General features: G+C 42.6%; 1 protein-coding gene across 2 annotated transcripts; it reads right to left on the reverse strand.

The window, feature by feature from the left end:
- Positions 1-34: 34 nt before the first annotated feature.
- Positions 35-27,931, reverse strand: MIA3 (MIA SH3 domain ER export factor 3). Of its 2 annotated transcripts, XM_054280475.1 has the most exons (29): positions 27,775-27,931; positions 26,955-27,088; positions 21,824-21,910; positions 17,354-20,291; positions 16,161-16,445; positions 14,400-14,461; positions 13,158-13,289; positions 11,902-11,923; positions 9,746-9,834; positions 9,542-9,619; positions 9,329-9,439; positions 8,452-8,523; positions 8,141-8,245; positions 6,834-6,956; positions 6,613-6,730; positions 5,881-5,936; positions 5,710-5,800; positions 5,462-5,600; positions 3,782-3,883; positions 3,621-3,681; positions 3,464-3,499; positions 3,305-3,372; positions 2,954-3,051; positions 2,706-2,837; positions 2,433-2,501; positions 2,231-2,307; positions 2,016-2,087; positions 1,236-1,392; positions 35-874 (listed from the first exon to the last, which is right to left on the reverse strand). In XM_054280475.1, exons 1-29 carry the CDS (start codon positions 27,929-27,931, stop codon positions 630-632), a joined length of 5,916 nt encoding a protein of 1,971 aa, XP_054136450.1. In that variant the 3' UTR covers positions 35-629. The 2 variants fall into 2 exon arrangements, with proteins under 2 accessions (XP_054136450.1, XP_054136451.1); XM_054280476.1 differs by lacking the exon at positions 2,016-2,087.
- Positions 27,932-27,964: the final 33 nt, after the last annotated feature.

The raw sequence follows: 27,964 nt of genomic DNA on the forward strand, positions 1-27,964 counted from the left end.
CTTTCTGAACAAAACATGGCACTGAAACAAAGCCTTTGGGGTTTAGCAAAAGGAATTTTGCTTTTTATTGTAACTTTCCTTTGAAAACAGTGTCATTTGTGCTTCTGATCTCTGACCAGACATCTTTTGAAAAAAACCCCAGAACCTCACAGTCCTCATGTAAACCCCTGGCCCACAGTAACTGCAGCTCAATGATGGGATGGAGAAGGCAGGTTGGATAGCATTTTACTTAAAAAATTATTTCCACAGGAAATGAACTGATATACATTTTTAACGAAATTAGTTCATTCGCCAACTGGTTACAAAGGCTACATTCAATTAAAACTCTCCGCAGAGGTACTTCCTTCCTATTGCACTTTTAGAGTAGGTTCAAGTCCATCACAGAAAGGTTCTTGCAGCCCAAGTGGATGGATGAGTTTGTGATCATAAATGCATGTAAGACATCTGTAGCAACGGGATAAAAATTAATCCTGCAAAAGCTGAGATATACTGAAATGAGACCAATATCTTCAAACCAAGAGCCATTTCCTAGAGTTGTACACACAGGAGCCGAGTCTGTGGGACCGGCCGGGTGCTGCAGGCATGGATTCTGCACTGGGGATGTGCGCAGTCCTTGGGGCCAGCTGCCCTCAGTCCCTGGGTGCCGGCGGAGGCAAGTCTCTGTTGGGAGAAGGAGCATAGTCCCTGGAAGCCTGCGGGGGTAGCCGAGGGCCTGGAGGATAATCCCGGGGGCCAGGAGGGCCGAGGGGGCGGAAGGGAGGGTGCCCACATGCGTAGCCTCTGGGATCAGGGGGAGGCGGGAGTGGGCCAGGAGGCAAACGTGAACTAGGTAAGAAGTCTCTTCCTGCTGGAGGTGGCAAGGGAGGACCACAAGCTAGAAGGAAAAGAAATCATGGAGTTAAATCTTGCTTTAACCTAAACAGAGAAGCTCCTGATTAGTTCTTTAATTTGTCATTTTCTGGAGCAGCTCTGGAGTGGATCACTGTTGCATGCAGGACTTCAAAGCCCATAAATTATTCTAGGGACTTTTGGCTGCTGGTTTCCATTTCGGAGTAAACAAGGAAAAATACCTTGGCATTAAGGAGCCTTGAGAAAGCCCACCCAATCCAAGCTTACTGGGCTTAAGGCTAAAGCCCATGAAGCATGAGGAAGCCATGTGCTTAGGAAAAGCAGCTGTGGGTGCTGCAGTCAGGCTCCAGGAAGTGAAGTGTCAGCACAGGGCACTGCAGCCATACCTGGGGGCCCAGGGAGAGGCCGAGGCCCGAAGTGCCCCCGCAGAGGAGGAGGTGGTGGTCCGTAGTGAATGGGTGGCGGTGGCGGAGGCCCCATCACTGGGGAGCTCATCAGAGGTGTCCCAGGGAAAGGAGAGGGGCCTTTGGCACCAGCATTACCCTGGGCAAGATGAGGTTACACTTCAGTGAGTTACTGCAGCAAACAAGCACTGACACTGCTGAACAACCCAACCACTTACCCAGAGGCAAACAGGTACAAGGGGGAGAGGAAAGAAAGAAAGAAAAATTACCCCAACACACTCCAAACCACATTAACCAGGCAGAAAACAGGGACAGCTACTGCACCATCATCATCCCTTCTCCCAGAACACTGCTGGCACTACCCAGGAGTGAGTGATTTAGAAAGACAAGTTTGTTAAGATGAAGATATACTAAAGAAAAGTTCAAGCCCTGTTGAGGTGTCCTTGGTGGACACCCCTTTGGTAAAGGACCTGGAACTTGGAATTATATATGGAATTGTGCTTAAACACCACAAGTAAGTCAGCTATAGGATTATTGTTTTAGTCACTCCAAAGAGTTTGCCCACAGTCCTTAAGAAACATCTTATTGCCTCAATCCCACAAAAACCAGAGAGCAACTGCTCATCATTAGAGAAGCCCTTTGAGACAGAGGGGCCAGCCCTTGGTTAGTGCCATAGAGCAGCTGTTATTCAGCAGTTCAGAACACCACGTCTATTACTCCTCTCCAAAGCAGCATCACCATGTCGAGCCTTGGAATACTCACTGCAGCTAGTTCCATGGAGGAAGGTGAATCTGTAGTTACACTGGGGGCTTCAGACTCTTTGGGAGAGGGTTGCTTTTGGGGTTTTTTTGAACAGCAAATAGGGTAGTGACAGGATACAGACAAGACAGAACATGATACAGTTAAAGAAGCAGTAGGAAGTAGAGTGAATCACATATTAAAAAGGTTTCCTGATGGCTGAGGTGTTCTCAACTCACCCTTCCATCAACTGCTGTGGAAGGGGAAGAGGTTCTTGGCTCACTGCTGATTACGGATGCCACAGCAGGCCCAATATCTAAAAAGAGAGCCATGAGTAAGTGTCCTACCATGCCAAGGGTAGGGAAGGTGGGCTTAAAATTGCCTTTTTGAAGGGAAAGAGTAATGAATAAGTTGCAGTTGGTTGCAGACCCCACAACTTACCAGGAACAGACATCCTTCCAGGCAGCTCTGGAGGCCTTCGTGGGGCAGGGGGGCCATCCACCATTGTACCTTAACGGAAACAAGAACCCAGAGACCCTAAATAACACAAGCCTGAGCTATTTCTTATTAATAAAACCTACCACCAACCACTCATTAGTATATTAATAAAGCAGCTATCAATATCAACATTCCTAGAACCAATATCTGACCTTAGTGTTCCTGGGTTTGTAGCCTAAGAGGCAATTGTCAAAAAAGGGGAGTTTCACTGCTTACCAAATTCACCCCTCACACCTTCCCTTCGAGGAGCAGAGAGGGGCCGGGCAGGGACATCAATCATCTGTGTAGGGGATGGATTTCCTCCACTCACAGGTGATGGCCCAGAAGAGCCATCTCTGCTTAATGGCCCTGTGCCAAAGAAATAAAACCACTTGATTTACTTTTCTACAATTTAGCACAGCCCTATGTTTTTATGATGTACTGGCTCCAAGACCAAAGGTTTTGGGAGAAACAGCAGCATTTACCTCGTCGTGGTGGGATTTGGCGGTCAGGTCTGCCTGGAGTTGGCTTTACAATGACTGGTCTTTGAAGCATGATGATTTTTTGGTTTACCTCTATTAATCTGATTTTGGAAAATAAAGGTCTCTTATTATTATTCAAACAACACATATGAGTTGTATCTATTATAATGTAACAAGACAAACTGCATTATAAAATGCTATAGCTTTCACCAAGAAATGTTATTTTAGCCATCAAAACAGTTTAACAGTAGTTAAAATTATTAACTTAAAAATGCACTGCACATTCTGAGCTTCCCCCCCAGGCAACTCCCAGCATGTTCAAAGAGCAATAGAGTGGGTCTGTTCTGTACTTACTTCTGTCTCAGGTTGGCTGCTTCTCTTTTCTCTTCAGCCAGAGCTCTCTCAGCAGAGCGGGCAATGAGCTGGTAGGGAAAATTTTGTCAACTGCATTAATGGCACCAATGTGACATCAAATGTAAACTGTTGGCATCAGAAAAGGACAAACATTCTTACCCAGTTGTCATGTGCCTTTTTCTCATGAGCAGCAATCTTGAGAAGGAAAGAAGCCATTTAGTTTTTATCCAACTACCAGTATTTCCAATAACTCACCACAGAGCACTGGAATGATGCAGAAAAAGATAGCACAACAATCAGCAAGCAAGAAGTTTACCTGGTTTTTGTAAGATCGCTCTGTTTTTTGCAATTCTTCTTCCATATCTTGGATCCTTTGCCTGTACAAAAGGGAAAAGAGGGGAAGGAAAGATGTTTGAATAAATTTTCCTCAGTAGCTGAAATAAATGGAAAATCATAATCTTCAGAAATTCAAGTTACTTGTAAACTTTCACTTCCTCAATGGCCAGCACGGCTTTTTCATCTGCAGCACACAATTTCTGCTCCTTCTCCTGACGCTCGTACTCTTCTTGGGTTAGTTTTCTGCACAGAGAAAAAATGCACCATATAGTCCAGCATTCTCCATCTATTACAACTCAAAATCCTGCCACTGACAGTAATATCAAAATCTACAATAATGTGTGAAATCACAGAGACAAAAAAGATTTTTTTTAGAAAGAGAGACAGAAATCCTGTCTTTTGAAACCAACAGACAAACCCTTTGTGTATAAAACCTTAAAATTACAGAGTTGACTAGAAAGATTTGTCAGCTTCTGAAGATCTGTCAGAATCTATCAACTGCAGACAGTTCATCCCTTCAGATCCTGCAGTTCTCCTAGCAATGCCACAGATTGCAATCCAGATTTACAAAGGAACAAATAAGGAAATCCACTGGACTGACACCAACCATGGGAAATGAAGAAATGGATGTGTGGTGAGAAGGGGCAAATTTAGAGCCCAGGTGACAAACACATTCAATAGTTATTAACCATGTGGGAAGCTTTTCCCGAGTATTCTCCATACCAATTCACTGCACAACCAATTTCCAGAGTCTTTTTATAACCTCATGGTTCATAACTTTTTTGATTTTTGATATTTTTCTGGAAGTATTTAAGAAGTCTATAGTGTGTTCCTATCTTACAAGAGCTACCCCACAAAACTGGAAACATTTAACTAATAGCAAGTTAATTATTGCTAATAGCCAGTTCAACATAATCCATTTCCTTGGCTAACAATCAAAGCAGTTTTTCAGAAAAAAAAAAGTGAGATTGGAAGAAGTTCTTCATTCTAATAAAGAAGTACTAACAGGCAGTGTAACAGTCTCTTGTATGTTTTGGGAAGAACAGAAATTCTTCACAGAGGTCAAGATGACGTTATCCCTGAAAGATGGATTGCCTTCCACCTCTGCATTTTAAGTTTATTACACATAGTTCCATGGAAGTTACAAGGTCAGGCAGTTTCACTACAGCCTCATTTCCCACCCTGTGCTTCCCCCAGCCCACACACTTAAACCATACTTAAACTTCAACTGCTTCTCCATCATAATTTCAGTTTTTCTACGGAATTTAGCTGAGAATGTCCCTGAATCCTATTTTCAAATTTTCCCCACAAAACTGAGATGGTATTACAGACATTTCAGTAAGTAAATAAATTAATGAGGAATGAACACATACAGAGCAGATCCTTACCACTGGCAATTCATTCCTCTCATCTGCCATCACCAATTCAGCCTTCATTTAGCCCTCTGAGAATGCAAGAAGCTCACAAGGCTGAAATACTGAAGTTTCTACATTATGAGAATTAGACTCACTGCATCTTAACGGCCCCTATGTTCCCCTTGACACTTGTGGATGATGTAACAGAGCAACCGCAGAATTTGCTTGGCCACCCACCCACCCTCTCCAGAAGTTTAAAAGTAGAAGGCAATATGTTGTGTGCATACTGACAGTCTTTTTAGAATCTCTGGAACGGTGGCAAAAGTAAAAGGATGCCAGCTTCAGCTGTATTGGAGGAGTTGCCATCACTCATTCCAACCACAACTTCCAAGTTCTTTGAGCCTTCTGAGCAAACAGCATTTGGGCAGTGCCCATGATACTACAGACAGAGTAAGGAAAGGCTTACTTCTGGAGTGCCATCTCCTTCTGCTGGTACAGTTCACCAAGTATCTCCACTTTCTGCCGAAGAGTTTTGCATTCATTTTCCAGTTGAGTTTTGGCTGTATGCAGTGAAGAGGAATCGTGTTCCAATGTTTTTATCTTCTCTGTTGGAGAAGCAGTTGCAGTAAGAACTATGATGGCCACTTACATGCTCTGTTTCTTTTTAAGCCACCAACAGCACTTCATCCTAAGCGGTTATTTTGCTAAACCTACCTTCCAGCTCATGCCTTGCTGTTACTTCATCATTCAGTCTGGACTGCAGAAGATTTCTGTCCTCTTCAACTATGGATAACATTGTTTTGACCTGAAAACAGGAACAGAAAATTTATGATCATGGGAGTAGCAGTAATGTGACTGCAATAGTTAGATACTTGTGCAACATACCCTGGAGACATCCATCATCTGCTTAATCTGAGTCCTCATCTTCTCACTCTCCGTATCTAGAAGAGGAAAAGATCTTTGTTTTCCCTGTTTTTTAATCATGAACAAGTCTGTGGACAACTGTTAAAAGTAACACTCCCTACACTTCCATCCCTACATCCTCATATGGTCAAAAGAAAAAAAAAACCAAAAATCAAGAAGTGGGAATTTCCAACCCACATACACTTTAAGCAGAAAAATAGACCAAAGAAGAAAAAAAAAAAAAAACCAAAAAAACAAAAAAGGATTTCAATACTAGAGATGCAGCAAATACACGTGCAACATCACAAATAACAAACTGCCTCAGCTTTGAAAACATCTATTTTGGTCTTTCAGATTTAAAAAATATGATTACTTAAATTAGTTATTTATCTGGAGGCAAGCAGAAAGCTCATTAAAAATTTATCTCAAAAATAAATGTACCAGAACCACAAAACTAAGACTCTCAGCTTCAGGAATGCTCTTAATTACCAACCTTTATACAGAGTCTTTACAACTGTGTCACTACACTCATGGATTACCTAAAAGGTAATTTAAAAGCAATTATTGACCTTGTAGCCAGTTCCTCCCTTCAGTGAGGGATATTTTGTGTTTGACAATTCAAGCTGGCAGCTCTATATGCATGGATCCCTCTTGTTCCCTCTCTAATATGCCATGAGCACAGCACCACATGATCCTCAGGTGGAATAACCGTACCTGGCAACTCTCCATTGGCCAGATCATCCTCTGGGCTCCACTCATGCCCTCTGTCATCCTTCTTGGCCTCTGAATCCATGTCCAACTGCTTCAGCTGCATAATGCAATTGGTTAAAACCTAGTAATGAAATCAAAGGTTCAATTGCCCTGCATATTGTGAAGTATGACAGAGTATTCTATGATGCATAATACTGAAAGCAAGCTGATTATAGAGAACCTACTTCAATTTCATTTTCTTTGTAGGCAAGTGTCTCTTCTATGTCCTTCTGAGATTTTTGATACAGTTGAATCTGCTCATGGAGCTCAGAATGCCTCTCACTCCAACCTTCAGCTTCTTTTAGCAGCTGTATGAAGCACCAAGGCAAGATGATTATTCGCTGTATTTTTAGTGCATGGTGTATGCAAGTAAAGTCTACTTTACTACCAGCTCTGGTGATAACTGATCACCATGGGTTTACCCTTTATCACAGATAAAGGGTAAACTTCAATTATCAGGCTCATTGGTGTTCCACTGGCAGAACTGGATGCTGGGAATCTTTCTGCAGTTTATTATTAGGTAGCTTTACAAATTTGGCATTTTCTCAGCTAACACCCTAACATCAAACTGCTCACACACCTCAAAATATGAGGAAATTAATTGCAGTCCAGAGGCAATCAAAACACATTCCTTAAAAAGCCACATACTTCACATAGGAAGAAAGAAAACAGATATTTACAATCATTTGGAAAAGAACTGTCCTGACATTCCAGGGCTAAAACTCCTCCCCATTATCTTTGCTTTCTGAAATACTTTCTTGTCTCGGACATCTTTTACGAAAAATCCTTTCCTTAGGATTTTTCCCCTTGAGAAGCTGAGAGGCCTCAGGAACAAAATGTAAACATTGATTATCTGCTGCTGTGGATGGAATGCAACAGGTGGATCTTTGATTGGCCCATGTTGGATGTCTGTAATTAATGGCCAATCACAGCCCAGATGGCTCAGACAGAGAGCCAAGCCACAAACCTTTGCTATCATTCTTTGCTATTCTATTCTTAGCTAGTCTTCGGATGAAATCCTTTCTTCTATTCTTTTAATATCGTTTTAATGTAATATATATCATAAAATAATAAATCAAGCCTTCTGAAACATGGAATCAGATCCTCGTCTCTTCCCTCATCCTGGGACCCCTGTGAACACCGTCACACTTTCTGGCAATTCTTCACCGTTACCTCCTTGAGCTTGGATCCCAAGTGGCAGTATTTCCATCATGCCTTGATAACCTCCTCAGCACAGACTTTCTGTGACTTTACTGACAAAAACTGCATCACGGGAACTGGCAAAGCCTTCACACCAGAGATGTGGCTCAGCTGCACAAACAGCCTGTGCAAGCAGGCATAAAGCATTTGAATTTTATCATGGCAACAGAAAACATGGAATTCCGCCATGTTAAGAAAACAGAGACTTGCTGAGGCTACTCTCAAAAAACTAGGAATAAAAGCCAGATATTTTGTTTGAAAGACAAGGTTGCCTGGCCTGGGCATAACTTACCTGCTCCTTGCTGTTTTTTAGTCTAGCATTCTCTTCCTGCACATGATGAAGCTCAGATTTCACCTTTTCTTCACTCAGTTTAGCTTCATTAAGGGCTATCTGCACCTATACACAACACAAAAAGGAACAAGAAGATAAAGTCAAACTATAGTGGAGCAACAGCTACAAAAAACCTGGTTAAATGGAAAAGAAAAATGTACATATGCACAAACAACCTGCAATCTGCCAAGCCAGCATTTTCTACTCCATAGATAAGAATTTTCCTGGTACAAAAACTTGTGACTCTTGAGGGGGTGTAAATAATTCTTTACCTCGGAAAGCTCTGCACAATGCATAGTGATAGCTTCCTGAAGCTTCTCCAAGGACTTCTGGGTTTCAGAGAGCTAAGAAAAAGATGAACAGTGATTTAGTGTTATCCTGGCACAAACCTCAGCCTGAGTAATGATTTAACCTATGTCTTCTGGAAGCATAAAAGCAAAGTCAAAACACGAACAAACTTCCATTTCAAGCATCCATTTGCTAGCAGCAATATAGCACTACTTATCGACAAGGTAAGGAATAGAAACACTCAGCAAATTCAAATGAACTTCTTCCCCCCACTCTGCCTGTCTGTGGCCAGGAAGTTCCCTGTACACCTGTGCAGTCCACAACGAGAGGAACTGCTAACATTAGCAGCAACCTTTGACCAAAACAAGGCCAAAGAGCTTGTTGATACAGGAAATCAGGCTTTAAAATGAAGAAAGAGAAAATATCTCTGAACAACGAGAAAGAGAGACAGTTCAGAGATCTTCACACTTACTGTAGAACTAAATGCTGCTCTGAGTACAAGAAAATGTCTCTTACCAAATCGAAGCCTTCAGCTTATATTGCCAAGGAACTTCCTGGCCAGCTAGGAAGTATTAGACTAGCCCATGACTTGAATGAATCTGTTTGTGTGTGAAAGCACATAATCACACAAGTCCATTGAGATCTTAAAAAAAAACCCACCAAACCTACAAAACCCCAACCAAAATAAATCAACAGACTAATCCTTTGATCTTGGGATAAACCTAAAATTTCATTTAATCTCTCTTTTTGTAGTTGGGTCACCTTGTTTGCTCTACCTCTATCTAACCCATCAGGTCATGACCAGCTTTTAGGGCGTGTCAAGCTAATGACAATGTAAGACACAAGTGTAATTGTTCTAACCTTTTTCTGTTTCCTCTCATTCTTTTTTCTCTCTGTTTCAAGCATGGTGTGCAGATTTTTCACTTTGTTATCTAGCTGCTGATTTGCTTCTTCCAATTCTTTTACAGTGTCCTTAAAAAAAAAAAAAGGTGTAAAAGACCAACCTAAAGCAAACTATTTTTATTTGTATTGCTGTTGCTGCTTTCAGTTAAGACACAGTTAACCTTCTCTTACCTTAAGCCCTGCAGTTTCATCTGAGAGAATGTCTTTTTGTTCTTGGGTCACTTTCACAGATTCCTTCGCTTCCTTTATCTAAACACAAACAACCACACACAACTGAGGAAATTGTCAACATAATATATTATAAGATGCTGCACTGACTGCGTAATTAAAGCAATAATAGAAAATTAAGAAACAAAGGACAACTTAGAGCAATACCTTTTGATTATATTCTGACAGCTTTTCTAAGATTTCTGTTTTTTCTTGCAGAAGGTTTTTAATCTTTTCAGCAAGTTGTTTTTCAGTCACTAGGAAGAAAAAGAAAGCTTACAGTAACTATACTTCATACACTGGGGAAAAAAACCCAGCTATCATTACTACCACTTCAAGGAATGTTTTCAAGTAATAACTAAAGAATAAATCAGGACAGTATTAACTCCTTGGCAGTCAGCCCTCTCTGCATCTCCAGCTTTCACTTGAAGTTAGAATTGAAAACAAGACAGCAAAGTTGACACAAAGCACAAAGTTCCTGCATCCCCTTCACAGAAGCTGCTCCCAGAACCCAGAGCAAAGAAAGGTGCTGGCTACACACCTGAGGTACGTTGACAGTAAGGATCTCAGAGCAGCCTCAAACACTCAGGGAGATCCAACACCTTCCCTAACAACCACCTTTCTGCTCTACTGAAGCTGAATGTTTCATCAGCAACAGTAAGAGGATGAAAGCTCTGAAAGATCTTCTGGGAACAGAACAGAGACAGCTGGGAGACAGCACCAGAAGGTCCTAAGGAGCTGCTCTGCTTAGACCTCAAAAGGCCTGTGACCAAGCAGCAGCCTTCACGCATGCATTAGCTTTTCACCCTAAACAAGCCACCAACGAACTCTTAGGATTAAATGAAAATCATGAACATACTTCAATTATTTTATTGCAAGTTATTTAAAAAACACCCAGTTGTTGTTGTTTTTCAAGTCCTAAGCCACCTTGACCTGGATCTGACTGCCTCAAGCACCATTTGCTTCACAGCAAACTCTGCAGCACAACAAGGAGTACTGGTTGTTCCAACTGCATCCCACGGGGTGCAATGGCAACTGCTACTCCTCTTTTCCCTCCCACGCGAGGGCTCCTGGGACAGTGAATTCCAGGCCTTTCCCACTCTGGGAAAAGAGAGACAGCAAGTGGCTGCCAAGGTTCAAGACAGCTCTCAGTAGTTTAAGGGAAGCAGCAATCCCTGCATTAGCTTGGCCTCCCAAATTTACTACTGTCATTAAGAGAGCATAATACATTTTTATCCTTGGGACTCCAAATGTAAGTTAGGAGTTTAAAAGCATTTTTGCTCTGTTTTGTTTGTTTGGAGTTTTTGCTATGTTTGGAGTTTAAAAGCATTATGCTATGTTTTAAAGCATTTTTGTCACTGTTAGCATTCCTCTATTTTGGATAAAGATGTTAATAACAATGTGGCCTGTATCACACTTGAATATCTACTGGTTCTGATCTTTACTAGTTTCTACACAGCATCAAAGAGAAGAGTATTTGGGTGCTGGAATTAAATCCATGTTCCTTGATTTTTTAGGGAAGGCTGCTAAGTAATTTCTGCACCACCAATACCAATATTCTTCCTGCACTACAGAAATCACCTCAGAGATCTAAGATAGGTCTTTTTCAGCTCATTAATTCTATGCTAACTGTGTAGAAGGAAACTGCAGTATAACCACAATGAAACTAGAGAGAAATGACTGGTAAGTAAAATGTGAGGGAGGAAGAAACAGACTTTCTATGAAGACAACTCTTCCAATTTGTATTTTTTATTCAATTATGAATTCCAGCAATCACCCTACTTTGAATTTTTTTTTCTACTCAGTACACTTAATTTTATAAACGTGAAGCCAGAAAAAAGCTCATGTAAAAAGTGATGTGCTGGCCACAGGAATGCCTGCATATTTAGATCTACATTTTAGAGCATCTCTTTGCAACTGCACAGCAGCCAGTTTCAGCCTCCCCTCAATTCAAAAAACAAAAGGAACCAGCTCCTACTTTCTGAGCGAACAGCAAGCAAAGGCAGACCCACTTCTGGTCAGAAAACCAAAACAAATTCTGCCCCATGAACCAGTCGTTCACATTTATGTTGAGCAAAGTGGAGATTTTCCTTGACCTTTATTTTACAGGTGCAAATTGCATTGTTTCTCCTGATCAAAGCATTATCAAAGGCAAAATTTAAACCCTCATATTCAACGAAGTATCATCTACTGGCCAAGGTTCCACTGTAACCTTGGACTGAGCATTCTCCTTGAAAGGGAGTGAAGATGGATACTTGGTCCTCTGAAACAGTATAAATATTCAAAACTAATGCCCAAGCATCAACTACACTGAAGAAACTTACCTTGATATATTCTACTCTTTACCTACAGAAGAGAACAAACAAAAAGATTAGCCATAAAAAGTGATAAGTGAAAAATGTTATTAATATTCCCTATGGAAAAAAGTGACCACTTCCATGCAGGTTAAAGCAGCATATGGAAAACACATCTATCACTGCCAATAAGTGTTGAGTAACACTACAAACGAGCTTAAGCTGCTTTCTAATAAAAGCTCCCAGGCTAAAGCCCTGCTCAGAGCCTTAGTAAAGGTCTGTTTACTCACTCACTAAACGGATGCCGGTAACTGCCCACAGACAATTTGCACAGAAAATGAAGCCATTTTGTATTAAGCCATTTTGTATCAAACCACAAACTGGCAAGCAGGAAAAAAAAACCCTTGCAAACACAAAAAAAAACAACCTTGCATCCCAGTTGTGTACCCTCTAAAGCACGTGACAGGTGCTTGTTTCGAAATTAACTCCCATAAGAGATGACTTTCAGAAGCCTTTGTCTGCTGTTCTATTAACACTGGTTTTTGCATTTGAAACTGATCCAGTGTACTCAATACCAAAACTAAGCAAGGGAAAAAAACTATCAGTATTGTTACGGAAAAGATGCAGTTTTAGTTTATTTTTGTCAGGCAAATATGAAGCATTCCACAGATTTCTAGAGCATATAATATTTAAACTGTACAGCTGTAAAATAAATTTGCCTATTTGATTCTCATCTCTCAGCTCCCAAGGAAAAGCACTGCTATAGTTGAGAATTGGTGATAGACTTTTTGTTGCACAGAAAATTATCCATGTAGGAATGAGGACAAATGGAAGAGGCTCTCCAATGAGAATTAATATAATGTTTTTAGGTTTCTAAATGCACTATTTGCAGGCAGCTGGACAACATGAAGTGTGGAGGATTAACTATTTGTTTTGGATATAGCCAACAACATGTTTATGCACATGGAAGGATTCTCATTTCAAAGATATGCTGATCCTTTCCACAGCATTCTTTATTTACATCATACTCTTCTATGTTGCTTTCGAAATTACCTCTCACTAAGTAATCTTCAATTACCAGCTTATAGAAAATGCTTCTTAGTACTGCAACTTACTTAAGCTATTTAGCCCAGCATTTAGCTCCCATCAATGCTCTAAACAGAAAAAGTAAAACACAAAAGACTATATATTGCTTTGACTTCAGTAATGCTGAAACAGTTTAACAATACAAAGGACCATTCAGCTGGTGAAACATCAGCGGGCTTGCAAGCATGAAGTATACTCACTGACAGGCAGGTTCTCCAGAAAAATATAGCAAGTGTGACAATTCCCACTAAGGCAGTTATAATAACGGGCTCCCATGGAAGTCCATGGAAATCAGGCCCAGGATGCATTTCCTCAGGCAGTGTGGCGACCAACTGCAAATCAACAGCAGTGACAGCTATGAGTGTGTTTTCATTAAATAGGGGGGTAAAACAAGCAGTCTGACAGGTAAAACCAGATAACTATCTGGAGGTTTCTTGCAATTTCTCTGCAAACTGAAAATTAAGAAAACCACAGAGCAGCCTAGTGCTCATATTTCAGTGCAAAACTCTCGAGTACCAGGACACCTGATAGTGACAGTCTGCTGGCAAAAAAAAGCCACACCAAAATAAGTACACACTGATGTGCACAATTTGCATTAGATAACACTGGCAGTTATTTGACCTGTTTCCAAATAAAGCTATATGGATGGAAAACTATAGAAAACAAACCCAAATAGTTTTACATCTGGATGTCCGTACCAATGCAGTGTAAATGGCTCAGATCTTCTCCCAGCTGCTGCCCCTGTCAGAGGGTCATATGCCGTGAGTCTCCTCCTCTATCTGGAGGTCAGAGAGCACCTGGGGAAGGTGCGAATGCTTGCTACAGGTTAAGGGGCTCACAGTGACATGGCATGGCGCTCAGGGAACAAACTGGGCGAGCCACACGGAAGCCGCTGCCTTCTCCCTTCCTTTCTTCCTACTTACCCTCTCTCTCCCTACCTTTTCCACAGCTGGCAGAGGGGGGCACAGAAAGGAGAACGCACACCTGCCCCTGCAGAGTCCGGCCGGGGGGGCGAGCTCTGCCCCCCCATCCGGGGAGGCCGGCAGCGATCCCTGACGCCAGCGGCCGCCTCCGCTCCCGCGGGATTCCCCCACATTACGGGCTGGGGGGCGCGGAACGCCAGCCGCCCTCACAGCGGGGTACGCCGGGGTGACCGCCTCAGGGACCCGCCACGCTCGGGGGAAGTGTGTCACCGCCCGGGTCGGGCCGCCGAAACATCTCCGCCGCGCCGGCCGCCGTTTCCCTGCCCTCACCTGGAACAGCCTCCGCCGCCCCGAGGGCTCCTCCACCGGCCACCCGCTGCCGCCCGCGGGATCCATGGCGGCCCAAGAGCGCCAGGCCCACGTCAGCCCTCCCTCCCTCAGGCCCCACCCGCCGCGCACCACCCCTCGCGGCCTCCCCGCCCTCGCCCACGTCACAGGGCGCGCGCCGCCGCCACTCACCCGCCGCAGCAGCTCCCGCGCCTCGCCCAGGGCCCCCCGCCAGGCGGCGCCCGCATCGGCACCTGCAGGGCGAGAGGGAAGCGGCGTCACCGCACGGGGCCACACCGGAGCCGCCGCGGCCACCACGCTGGAGGACGGCCCCCGGTGCGCTGGAGCACTGGGGAAAGAGGCAGCGAGCCCTTGGGAAGTGCGCCGATATTCCACAGGCGGCGTTAGGAGGGGTGCCGCAGGACAGGACAGGGCTGTGCGGTGACACGGTGCCGAGCCTGCCTCAGGGAGAGGACAACACCCAGCTCCTCCAGCCGTGAATCAGAGCAGCACACACTCTTAAATTCCTAACCACGAATCCTTCCGATTAGTTCCCAGCAGTGTTCACAGAACCACAGAATATTCTAAGTTGGAAGGGACCCAACAAAGGACTGTCAAGTCCAACTCCTGGCCCTGCACAGGACATCTCCAAGAATGACACCATGTCAAACTCTCCTGAACTCTGTCAGTACTCTGTAAGTGTGGCAAAAGCTTTAAACCATCTCCAGCTTTGCCCTGGCCTGAATACTGCCCTCTCCTCTTGCTCCTTCTTCTGCCACACGTCTGGGCCAGCAGATTCCACAGCCACCTGCCTAGCCTGTTGTCACACCACGGAACAGCAGCTGTGACCAGCCATTCTACCATCGTCCACCTTGTTACTTCTCAACACTTCTACCAGCCCCACCTTGTTACTTCTCAACACTTCTACCAGCCCTCCTAAGAATTCCTGCCAAGCAGCATTTAACCACATTTAAGGAAAAAATGGAAAATGGTCTAAAATACAGCTGGACATCTGAATACTTAACCAGTAGGTTATCCACTAGCCATTTAAAATTTCTTAATTTTTTTGGCATTCAACCTAGAGCTTCCTTCAGATCTTAGAATCTGCTCAAAAGCACTTAGCCCTGGAGATGGTACAACACCTCAGCAATGTACAAAAGCTAAAGAAGATGTGCCTGGATTTTTCCTAAATGCTCAGTGGAGAGAGAATTATTAAGCATAATCAGAAGTGAAGGCAGAACAGCAAACTGAGAGTAGCACTGAGAATACAGTCAGATTGTTTCATACCAAAACAGAGCCAGGCAAGAAGACAGTAACAGGATCCCTCCTTGGCATAATGATGAGACAGCACTCTAGCTCCAGAGGGATAAGGCCTCAGCCAGAGGGAGCCAAACATTTCTCCTACTCTAACACAGAGAGAAATTATTGAGCTGCCCGAGGGGGAAGCTACACACCACCTTTCCTGGAAAGTAATATGGCCCAGAGACATGGGCTAAAAAAGAGGGCACACTATTCTGTGGGCTGTCCTGTCTATAGAAAGTAACTTTTCAATCCCTGCAAAAGAGGATGAAACCTGGGCTGATGGTGTGCTTCCAGGGATTTCTGCTCTTTCTCCACTACCATCCTGAGACACAGTCCACAAGCCAGTCATCCTGAGACACAGTCCAAAGAGCTCTAACTCTGACACTCACAAGAGCACTTTCCTTTTTCCTACGTTGCAAATCATAGTAGAAAAACTGCTGTGCTAAATCTGTACAGCAATTGTACATAATATTGTACAGCAATATAGTACTGCCACTAGAGGGACTGTCACCAATCAGGGAAAGCCATGAGGATTACAGCAACATAAAATAAAAGTATCAATGAAAACTCCTGCTATTTGCCTAAAAATCCTTTAAACCATGCATGTCTTCAAGAGCAAAAGAATAAAATAAGCCAATCCCAAATGGTTACCTTCAGCAATGTGTTCACTGGCATTCTCTCCTGAATCAACTGACCCAAAGGAAGTATCTTCCAGGGGTGATCCTCTTTCATTATCATACCCTTCTTCAGCTTCTCTATTATCTGAGAAGTTGGCCTCTTCATGCTCAGGTGGCACACTGACAGCCCTCTCCTCCTCCTCAGTAGGCTGCTCTGGCCTCTCATCTTCAATGAGCTGTGGAAATTCCTGATTGCCCTCAACAATGGTATTCGGGTTTCTGGTGGAAACACTATCATATTCAGCCTCTTTTGCACCATCTGTGACAGACAAGGAGACATGAATTAAGCACTGAGCTAATGTGTATTACTTACTCACAGCTACCTTCAGTGAAATGCTGCATATAACCAAGCTTTCTTGACACTTTTAAAAGTGTCAAGCTAGTGTATTGCTTCCAGTATATTCTCAATCAACTTTCAGTAACATCTAATTAAATGTCCGTATGAAATTCATGCAAGATATCAACCACTGATATTGCAGTGAAACACTGCAAGGTGAAATATTTGCATCATTTGTGACCTTATCAAAAATCGCATACTTAACATGTACTACTGTAAGAGGAGCCTGACTAAAAGTGTATCTTAACATCTTGCACACTAATAGAAAACCCAGTAAGTCTGCAAAAGACTCTACCTCTGGTTCTTGCCCAATCAAAAGATGTTTGTTTGTTATTGCTACTTAAGCACTCTTTTATGAATGTGGGCAAAAATATGATTATAAGGACATATGAGACTTTAGGTGCCTGCATTTAGTACCTGCATTAATCACCAGATCTCTCACAATCAGGTTACGCAGGGGAAAAAAAAGCCCTCCACAAAATTCTGCAGATTAGTATATGTGAATCCCTGTTTCTTAAGGAGATACAGACTTGTCCTGAGTGGCTCCTTACGACCATATCCATGCATGGATCTCAATTGTCTTACACAGAACTCAGTCCATAAGAACAGGTGGGCTGAACTCAGTATCTTCCCTTAGGATTTGTCCCTGAGCCACTCTCATCACAATGCTAAAAATATGCATTAAAAATAAGCAAAATCCCAGGTTATTGCACAAGACCTCTTTAGATTCTACTCGCTCACCCTCTTCTTAAAGTTTCTCTGTGTTAGTGTTGCTTGAGACAGGGTTTTACTTCGATTTCATCTATTTATTAACTGGTTTAACATCCTACCTTGAATGTGCAGCTGGTCATCTTCCTGTTCTGGAGGAGAAGCAAGTGGGACACTCTCACCAGCAGATGAATATTTACTTCTTAATGAATATATTAACTCTTGAATATCATCCATCAGTGCACTCTCCTCATCATACAAATCCATCTCCTTCACCACCTCCTCCTTATTTTCTGCTACCCTGGAATCCAGAACTTTTCCTACAACATCCATAATGCTCGATTCTGAAAACTCCAGTATCTCATCCAGAGCTTTCTCATTATCTTCGTTATTGTGGCTCGACTTCCGAGCAAGCTCCATCTCCACTTTCATGTCGTGGAACATGGCTTCAACCCTTACTACGTGTTGGAGCCCAAGGTACTTCTGTAGACGCATCACACGCTTTTCATCCAGGAACTCTCTCATTACTGAGAGCCGCTTCACAGACTCACTGAAGTCTGTTACCATGTCACTGGTGGCTTCTGAGCTGTCTGCAGGGCTGGGGACAGATGCAGATTGCTGGTGGTCATTTCTTGTTTGCCCTAAATTTTGAACCTCCTTTGAGTCTTTCTGTAAAATGCCTTCTGGGAGACGATCTGTCCTTTGGTCAAGGTCATTGCTCTCTTCTGTGTTAGGAGATTGGAAATTATGTTCATCCACAGCTGATGGTTCCTCAGGTTCAGAAGACTCCTCGTCAGCTTCCGTGACATGTTGCATCTCATCCAATTTAGCATCTTTTCTTACTGATACGTCAACTTCTTTGTTCCAAATCGCGCTTGCATTTTGCATGCTGATTGTTTTATCCTCCTTAGGGAATGAGTTTGTTTCCTCTCCTGTTCTGTAAGTAGGATTTGGGGTTCCTGAAACAGCTTCACTGAGTCCTTCTAATTCAGGATTTGTATTTTCACCACCTAGTGTATTACCCTGGGCATTTGCAGCCCTTGCTTGTGACAACTTTGCACTTGCTGCATTCTCATCTTCCAGCAGCTCATCATCCACTTGTTTCAGGTCAGGGTCATCTTCAGCATGTGGCTCTTCAGATTGCAATTCTGCTCTTTGTGTTGTTTCTTTAGCCAAATCTTTGCCAAGATTTCTGTCTGATCCTGCACCCTCAGGATGAGCAGTTCCTTGACGAGTAAGATTATCTGTATTAGTGTTCTGCTTGGTGCTTTTTGATTTTTCTTCAGGGGAATTTTTCTCAGTGCTTTCTTTAAACATTGGCATCTTGCCAGGATTTCTTGAAAGATTTTCATTCACATCTGCCTCTGAATACTCAGTCTCATTTTCCCATGGCCTAGGTTGCTCAACAGCTCCACTATAGCTTGGGTCTCCTTCCTCTGCAGGGGTTTCTTTCAGCTTTCTCTTTATTTCCAGTTCTTTGTTAGAAGAGGCAGGATTTTTATTTTCATGATCAATTTTCCCTACTTGTTTTAAATCTTCTTCATGTTTGAGAAGTTGTTTTTCCACAACAGGCATTTCATGTTCCCCTTTCTGTCTCAAGAGGTCAATATCCCCTAGGTCATCTTGAGATGCATTTTTTACTTCCTCCACTGGTTTGGCTGAAATATCAACTGGAGGCTTGTTCTCAGCTTCTCCCTTCTCCATTGTTTTCTCCCATGGTCTTTTGTACTTTAAATCACTTTCCAAGGACTCCTCCAAGGTATTGTCCTCAAACTGTTTCTCACTTTTCCCTATTGAAGCAAGTGGAACTCTTTCAGGACTTTTATTAATATCATCATCAAATGGTTCTGAAGCATCTTCCTTGTTTTTAAGAAATGATTTGGACTCCGGAGCACTGCCTGGACTAGGCAAAGCGTGAGGATGAGGCACAGCTATACCTTTCAGCGCTGCAGAATGTGACTCTGTTCCATCAGTGAGCTGCTCTTCCAACTGTTCAGTTTTGTTGGCCTTTTCTTTTGAATCCAGATCACCTGTACCCACAGGTTCCTTTCCAAGGAGTTGTTTGGAGAGATCCTCAGGCTGAGTTGTTGCTCGTGTTTCTCTTTTACTAATTAGCACAACCTCCTCCTGTTTCTCTTCTGTTTGTTTAGATTCAGACCTGTCTACACTTACACTGCCACCCGAGTTCCTGCTCCTACTGAAGGCATCCTTAAGAATTAATGCATCTGAATCACATTCCTCCCCACTGTCTCTTTGGTTATTTAGCTTTGTAGCACCCTTTGCATCTTCATCGGGTTTGTGATATTGTGACTCCACGTCATTGTTTCCATCATCTTCTAAATCCACAGGGGATGTAATTTCATCCTCTGCCATAAAAGACAGCAAAGGGATTTCTGCAGGCTGATCTGCAAACTCTGGCTCCTCCTCTTCATTGTGAGGATTAATGCTCAAATCTTCATTTAAATCATCTTCCAGTGACGTTACAAGGCGAGTCACTTCATCATCTGATACAATAGCATCAGCAGTTGAGCCAAATTTTGTTTTTAAGTTCACAGAGAGTTCTCTGTTTAAAAGTGTATAGGCATTGACTTCATTCTCTTGGTCAAGTTGGCTGGTTTCACCCTGAGGAATACTAGTGTTTTTGGTATTTTCACTTTCTAGCCCTTTTAATTTTCCATGTAGCATTCCTCTCAAGTGCTCATGTGCAATTTGATCTCCCTGAGAGTTTTCTTTGTGACTACTGACACTGGAGTCTTCCCCAGTATTTTCAGTTCCTTCTGTATGAGAATTGTCAACTTTGTCTGTCAAGACAAGGTTTTCCTTTTCCTCTTCATCGCTTCGCTCAAGATTGTCTGTCTCCAAAGCACCAAGGGACTTTCCTCTATCAGTCTGTTCTGCCTCCTTATTCTTCTCAATTCCTTCAGCTGGTTTTGTCCCTGGATCACTCGATTCAGTTTCCCCTTCATTTGCTATTGTATCTTGCAATGACTTCAGAAGTTCATCCACATTATAATTATCAAAGTCATCCCTTCCTCCATCAAAGCAAACAAAGTCTGTTTCCTGAAATGAAAAATAACATGCAGTCAAAAAATATTATTTCCTTTATAGGAGTAATGAGACCAAAAACATTTACCTACTTAAAGAGAGATGCAGCAGCAAAGTAAATTATGTTAATCACATAGAATTAACCCCTTGACTCCTTAACCAAAGCTCTATTTGAAATCAGTGGAGGTTTTGCCCAAGGACTCATAAAAAAACCTAAATAAAGAGGTTTTGCAGGAACAAAGTGTAAGGCAGCAATGGAGGTGGTAGTTTTACACTACACTCATCACGATATGTACTGAATGAAGAATAAGCCTATTGCTGAATGCCAGAGAACAGAAGAACACAAATGTAGCTAAGCTCGTGTGTCACAACCTCTATTAACAGGTGTCCCCTTAAAGCAGTGTGAGACACAATTTCATAAAACCATAGAATGGCCTTGGGTTGAAAAGGGTTAAAAGGTCACCAACTCCCTGCCATGGGCAGGGACATCTTCCACTATACCAGGTAGCTCAGAGCTTCATCCATCCTGCCCATGAATGCTTCCAGGGATGGGGCATCCACAACTTCTCTGGGCAACTTCTTTCAGTACCTCTAAAGAATTTCTTCCTAATATCTAATCCAAACCTGCTCTCTTTAAGTTTGAAGCCATTCCTCCTTGTAGTCCTGTCACTACATGCTCTTGTAAGAAGTCCCTCTCCATCTTTCTTGTAGGCTCCCTTCAAGTACTGGAAGACTGCAACTAGGTCTTTCTGGAGCCTTCTCTTTTCCAGGCTAAACAATCCCACATTTCTCAGCCTTTCCTCATAGGAAAGGTGCTCCATCCTTCAAATCACCTTGGTGGCCTCCTCTGGACTCATTCCAAGAGGCTGATGTCCTTCCTGTGCTGCTGGGGACCCCAGAGCTGGATGCAACACTGCAGGTGAGGTCTTACCAGAGCAGAGCAGAGAGGCAGAATACCCTCCCTTGCCATGCTACCTTGGATGCAGGATTCACTCACCTTTCTGTGCTGCAAGCACACCTAAAGCTACGGCCTCAAAAAGGCTTTACTGACACAACTCTGGAGTTGCTGCTATTAGTGCATGAAAGCCAGTCATGTGTGAAAGGGTTGCAGGACCAATTCCAGAATCAAAGGGCTCAGTGTATTCAGTTTTGTTTGCTTCTGACAGTACTTTAAACTTGGAAAGTTTGGGAAAAGAAGCCATTTTGATTACACACCAGAAGGCCTATGCACTAGCCAGCCATCAGGATGCATAGAGTTCAATCCAAACAGATTTCTTTGGAAGAAAACCATAACATTTGAGAAAAGAAAGGTCAACACCCACATTTTGGGCTGATGCTTTCACACCCATCCACATACAGAGCTGCACAAAGATTCTACCCCCCATACATACATGTGTACCTCTGCAAGTATGTAGGTGCTTACTAACAAAAAGTTACTAAAAATCACTAGTATTCCAAATTTCTTTATTGAGAATTTTACTGAATGCCGAGGTAAGAAACAGTAAAACCCCCAATTGAAGAAAAAAACCAGAACAAGTAAGACTTACATCTGTTGGTAATTCTAGCTCCTCATTGGAATAGTTATGATTTATTTCAAGTAAGTCCTTTGGAAAATATCCAAAATCACTTCCAACCTGCAAAAGAACAAACACGAATGAAAAACAGCAAAGAAGGCTTAGAAATGACATGACTATGTAAAAAATTGCAGGCACCATTAGCAAATATGTTGAACTGACTCTCAAGTATTCTAAATGAAGTTTAACACAGTGAATAAAAGAAGACCAGTGATGCTTTGTTTATGCCAGTGTTTTCACTGAGGTTTTACATTTCACAACAGCCTTGTGAAGATGGTTTAAGTTTCACTGTTCATGTTTTAAAGCCTGACTTATAACAAATTATTAGGAGAGTTGGGAATAAATCCCAGGCCTTCTGACTCAATTGCTTTAACTGGTATTGTGCAGGCACCAGAAGCACCACACACACACCTCAAGGATTTTCTCAAGTAGCAAGCAGAAGAGGATCTTTGACTAATAAGATTTACATCCATGCACAATATTATAGCCCAAAATACGCTCACCTTGTAACTTATGGAAAAAAATTCTTAAAGCAGATTGTATGGAAATGCAAAATTGCATCATTTTAAAATGCAGAATTAATCATTTAAAAACCTGTGTGGAAAATATACCCCCCCCTCCTCTATGAAAGCATTGTTTCTCTTCAGTGCCTGACACAAGCGAAAAAATCAGTCACAGAATGGTGATTTTCAATGTGCTAAGGCAAGGCAAACAGTGGAAGACAAGAATCTCTTTTATCACTCACCAGATATGATCTACACAGAGTAATGTTCACACTTAAGAGTTCTGAGAATGGCTGTCAAGAAGCCAATATTAATAGCATGCAATCACTACCCTGATTAGATAATTGAGGTAATTAGAGTCTGGTGGAAACACCTAGAAAGGTACAAAGTTCCTAGACAACCAAAATATCTGGGGAAAAAAAGTGGTATTAAAAAAAAAAAAAAAAAGAAGAAATTGGTATCTAGTAAATAATATGTACTTCTCATTCAGATCTTACCTTGCATAGTTGATATCTCTGAAGTTAGTTACATATGTATTAAGAAACCCCACACTGTTCCCTCTCCACCTTTTGTAAATACATATTGCTCTCTTACTGAAAACAGATCATGTATGCATGATTATTATTGGGAATTATGTTTACTATTGGGAATTACCAATGGGAATGGGAAACTAATTTAGACAAGTCACATCAAAAGCTTGTCTTTGTGTAGTACACTAGAGTTTAATTGTAAATTGGCTTATTTTTCTCTCTAAACTTCAACTCTAGTTTTTCATTATCTTGCTGAAAACAAAAGTTAGAGCTTCAAAGCCTCCTTACAGACTAATCTCTGTAACAACCATTATAATCAGGGATCACAATTTGAAACTCCTTTATTGCAATCCAAGCTGCTGACCATTCATGTTCTCTGTAGTGACCCAGTTTGCCACTTCTGTGGTTTATAAGCCATATGGGATCTGCCTGCCCAAAATTTCATCTGCTTCTCTCCTTACAAGTCCTCTCAAATAAGGGGAAAAAAATGCCTCATTGTGCAAATAAAACAAACATTCATTCTCTACAGACATGACAGAGAAAAGGGATTATCAATGCCAAGTATAAGGGAGAAATAACCACTCTCTTCCCAGCTAAAAAGTTGTGCATGGACAAAACACGTGGCATGGCTGTGTGTACAACATCTGCCTCCCCTGGTGCCCACATGTCACAGGCAGCTGCTGCAGATTCACTGACCAAGAAGCCACACTCTCACATCATCTATCAGAAAACAGAGGAAGATGATGTTCAAGTCTTTTTAATTTTAAAGCCCACATCCCTAAAGCACAGGTAACTAAAACTTCAGAACACAGGGAAAAGAAGAGCTGGTTTGCATCTGCTGAGCATTGGCAGCGTTAAGAAAACACAGTATTGCCCTGACCCTCTGAGTTCTCCAGAAATACTGTCTTCCTGTTTTACTTAATTTTATCCATCCTGTCTTCTTTTCTACTAACCTACATACAAGATTTGAAAACAAACAAACAAAAACAAAACAAAACAAAAAAAAAAACCACAAAGAAGCCACAATCTGCAGTTAAGTCCATTTCTGTCCATTTCTTGTAATATGAGGCCAGAAATGGTTTTTTTCAACCTTGAATCAAAAGTATTAAGTTCATCCCCTTGCCATAAGATAAAATAACAACCTTAAAGTGTCTTTGACAAAATGTTTTGTGAAAAAGGAGCAGGTTTTTCTTTGAATGATCTGAAGTACTTCTGGAGTTTTGGACCCTGCTAAAGTGAGGGCAGAACACAGGAAAAATGCACAGGAGTCTATACAACAACTTGATGGTGTAAGCAACACAACATTGATACTGAAGAGGAGACTGATTTACAGCAGAACACTGTGCAGAGGACAAGAGCACCTGATATGCTCTATCTTTTGGCTTTGGGGGAAAAAATCAAGCACTTTCCTGCAATTGATGTATTAATGAAATTCATAACATAAAATGACTATTAAATAATGGTCATAGAGTATTTTCCAAGCATTTGGCTTTGCTTTACTACTGAGGTTTAGAGAGCTCTGCTAAAAACTACAGGCCATATAATGCACAGTATACATATTACAGCTGAGTTCCAGAATTTTGTCACATGTAAAATATCCAGTGAACATAGTGTGCGCTCTGTAAGCAATTTAGTATTCATGACTGGCATCACAAAATAAAGGAACTATTTTGTCAAAATACAATGTGTTTGCTGGCACAAGGAAAAAAAATCAGCAATGGCTCGAAAAGGGCAGAGTGAATTAGAAAAGCAAAGGCAAATAAAGCCTAGTCCGAACTGCTATAGATTTTTCAGCCTTGGTGAAAGGCTCCTTTTCTTATCAGATCATCTCCCTTCAGGTCAGAAATACTATTGTATTTCTCATGGCTCCTTCACATTGATTTTGGAATCAGAATCTGTATTTACAACTTGTTTAAAATAAGCCCCAGGTTGCATTAGTTGAAACTTCTCATATACATATTCCCCTGACCTCTGCTCACAACTGACAATAAGAACTCCAGTAAGCCCTTGATTTCATAGCTTCTATTCTGCCCTAATAAATCCTCTCACAAAAAAACTTTGGGGAATGGAAAAAAGCAGCATGGTATATGGATGGGATCAAATAATGCACACAAAACCCACATGAAGTCACGCAATGAGATCCCAAAAGGGCCATGGCAGAAGGAAGTATGCCTTCCATGGCATTGGAATTCTTTTGATGGCAGACCTCACTGGGTAGCCTGGTTTTAATTAGCAAGCAGCAGCTTGCCCCTGGCTCCAAGACTTCACACAGCAGGCATGGCTGGCCTGCATAAATCAAGCTGCCCAGCCAAACCTGGCATGAGAAATCAGGCTGCCCAGCCAAATCTGACACAGGAAATCAGGCTGCCCAGCCAAATCTGACACAGAAAGTCACGGTACAGGAGAGACCCCAGTGCTGTATGTGAGTCAGGGGCAGCTGTGCCAGTGCCCTACTCAAAATGGAAAGGCAGGCACCTCTGACCCCGCTGCAGTGCTTCCACGCTGGTTGTTGCAGTGTTATGATTAATGCAGCAGCAGTCAACCCAAGAGGGATAAAAGAAATAAAGGTTATAGTCACAAACCAAAAAGAAATCAGTCTGGCAGCACTGCCCTAAAAGGAGCATGGAAAATCGTGTAACACAGTTGAAAAATGACAACAAATAAAATGGAGCTTGGTAATTCTTTCCAACCTGCCAACGGCAGCTTTTACTTTAAACCCAAAGCAAACATCCTTTTAACTTGGAGACACACCTAACTGTTGCATGAGCTGCCTATCAGTGAATAATTAAACTGAATATTAACTCAGCAATTACCTTAACCTGCTGTCTGATCTTGCAGCCTACATTATGCCTTGTTAGAGGATGCAAAATTGGCCCCATGCTGCTACTCTGCATCTCAAGAACTGGCAGCCCTGGAAACCTGTACCAACTAATTACCCAGATTATTTATGGTACAGTACATGTCAGAAGGGAATTACCAGCATGATAGAATTATTAACTCTTCTTTAACCACGTGCTGCAGTTTTTCTGTTCACTTCTGTATCGTTTTAATTGGATTCAGCTCCTACTGAGAGCTTGGCTGTCCACGCCCAGCCTGAAGTGGTTACAGATACATCCCGATTTTCACTAAACCACTGGCCCCACAGTCAACACCCAGGTGTGGTTTCAAGCACCCGAGACCACTGTCAAAATTGTTTATCCTTTGTAGAAAACTAGACTAAGAAAAGAGGTTGAAGTAAACAATTTAGACACTAAAAAGGATGTAAGGGAAACATGAGGAAGAAGCAACAGGGACTAGGTCTAAGCAACTTCTGGATTGCCAACACTTTCAAGGGAAGCCCAGAGAAACTGCTCTTCCTCCATGGTATCTCAGTTCTGCCTCTGCCAGGCAAATAAGGTGCTTATGAAAGTCGAGAGGAGCTTCCTATGAAGTAACTGCAAGTAGGGTGATGTTCCTTCCCCATTAGTAGAAGCCTCTCAGATTGTCCAAGGACGATGACTCAGACAAGGCCACTACTCTGCAAGGTACATCAGAGCTAAGAGAGACAAACCTTTTAGAAATCAAATTTACCCTAATCCTTTCAAGTTTTACTACTTATTTTTCTTCCAACTCTGCATGCAGCTTAGATAAAAAGGGGAAGAAGGCAGATGAATATTAGGATGAGAAGCACAATTAAATCATGCACATGCAGTGATCTTTAGCAGGATTACAGAGTGCAGTATGAGACCACGTCACAGGAAAACACAAGCACAGGCTTAAGCCTGCCTAAATGGTAAGGGAGGCTTAGCTTCCAGGTGGCCCTGTAGCCACCACCACTGACAGTGCTGCAATAGGAGGTTTTCAACACAAAGGCAGTTTTCTAACAGTTTTTAGACACACTAGCGTTGCCCATTTTTCATAGCACTCAGGTTTGATCAAATCTCATCCTATTTCCCACCGGCCTTGTGACAAAGCAGCATTCGCTGTGTTATTTAGCCAGGTTCAAAACTCCAAGCATTCTCTTACAAGGCAAAACAAATTAAAACCGATTACCAAGAAGAGCAAACAGAAGAAATGCTCTACAGTACTTACGCTTCCAGCCCAAAGCTCAGTGGATTCTCCTATTAGTTTATAATATACATACACTGCTTCTCCTTTCTTAAAATTTACAAAACGACAATCTGGACCTTTAAAATCCCGCACGGCCTTCCCTCGGCACATTAACACTGTCCAAAGAAAACAAAGAGAAGAGTATGACTTTAAAAATAATTTACATGAAAAATGTCTTTGCTAACTGGCAGTAAACAAGACCTCGCATGCATCACTTTGCTATTTTCCAGACTGGGTCAAGAGATAAGAAAGTAAATTGAAAGTATAACTAAGAAATTAATAAATTAATAAAACTATAACTAAATTGAAAGTATAACTAAGAAATTTTTAGCTGTAACTAAACAAACAAGCCAAGTTATAACTAAAAAAAGAAAAAAAAGGCAAGTTATAGCTCAAAAAGTAAAGCAACCACTCTAGTCAAGACAAGGGTTTGACAAAGCGCGGGATAACTACATTTCAGGGGTGAGCTATGAAGCTTATCATTAATGTTAAATCAGAAAGACGACATCTGTGTCCCAGCGAACCGGTCCTGAAATTGTGCCAGAGAACACCCAGAGAGCGGGTTTATCCTGAGAAGGCTCTGCGGGGGGGGGAGGGGGGAACCACACAGGGAGCAACGAGGGTCTGAAAACTTGGCCGAGTAGAGAGGGACGGCGCGCGTGGGCGTCGCGTTCCCGTTTTTTCGATTCTCCCCAATTTCCGTGCCAGAGCCGGCGGAAGGAAGGAGCTTAGGGAAGAGCCTCCGGGAGGCATCTTCGCCCACAACTCCCTCGCCAGGGCCGTGCCCGCCGCCCCCACTCACTGCTGCACTCGAGGTCGGCGCAGCGCTTGCGCTCGGCGAAGCGGCGGCCCAGGTCGGGCGCGGCGGCGGCGCAGCGCGGGCTGGGAGGCGGCGGCGGCAGCAGCAGCAGCAGCAGGGCGAGCAGCAGCCGGGACTCCGGCGGCGAGGCTGCAGCCATGTCGGCGAGCGCCGCGGAGGGAGGGAGCCGGTT

This window comes from Melozone crissalis, unplaced genomic scaffold (assembly GCF_028551555.1).
Source record: "Melozone crissalis strain CALT ecotype California unplaced genomic scaffold, PUWL_Pcris_2 ptg000027l_1, whole genome shotgun sequence".
In the NCBI taxonomy this organism is placed as follows: domain Eukaryota; kingdom Metazoa; phylum Chordata; class Aves; order Passeriformes; family Passerellidae; genus Melozone; species Melozone crissalis.

Bases quoted from the DNA above. Each gene is read 5' to 3' on its own strand.
- MIA3 (XM_054280475.1), bottom strand. From the start codon at position 27,931: ATGGCTGCAGCCTCGCCGCCGGAGTCCCGGCTGCTGCTCGCCCTGCTG. The intron at 11,924-13,157 runs GTGAGTATACTT...TCTCTTCTGTAG, and splicing joins TCTGGAGAACCTGCCTGTCA to GTAAAGAGTAGAATATATCA. The intron at 5,601-5,709 runs GTAGGTTTAGCA...CTTCTCCAACAG, and splicing joins AGCAAGGCATGAGCTGGAAG to AGAAGATAAAAACATTGGAA.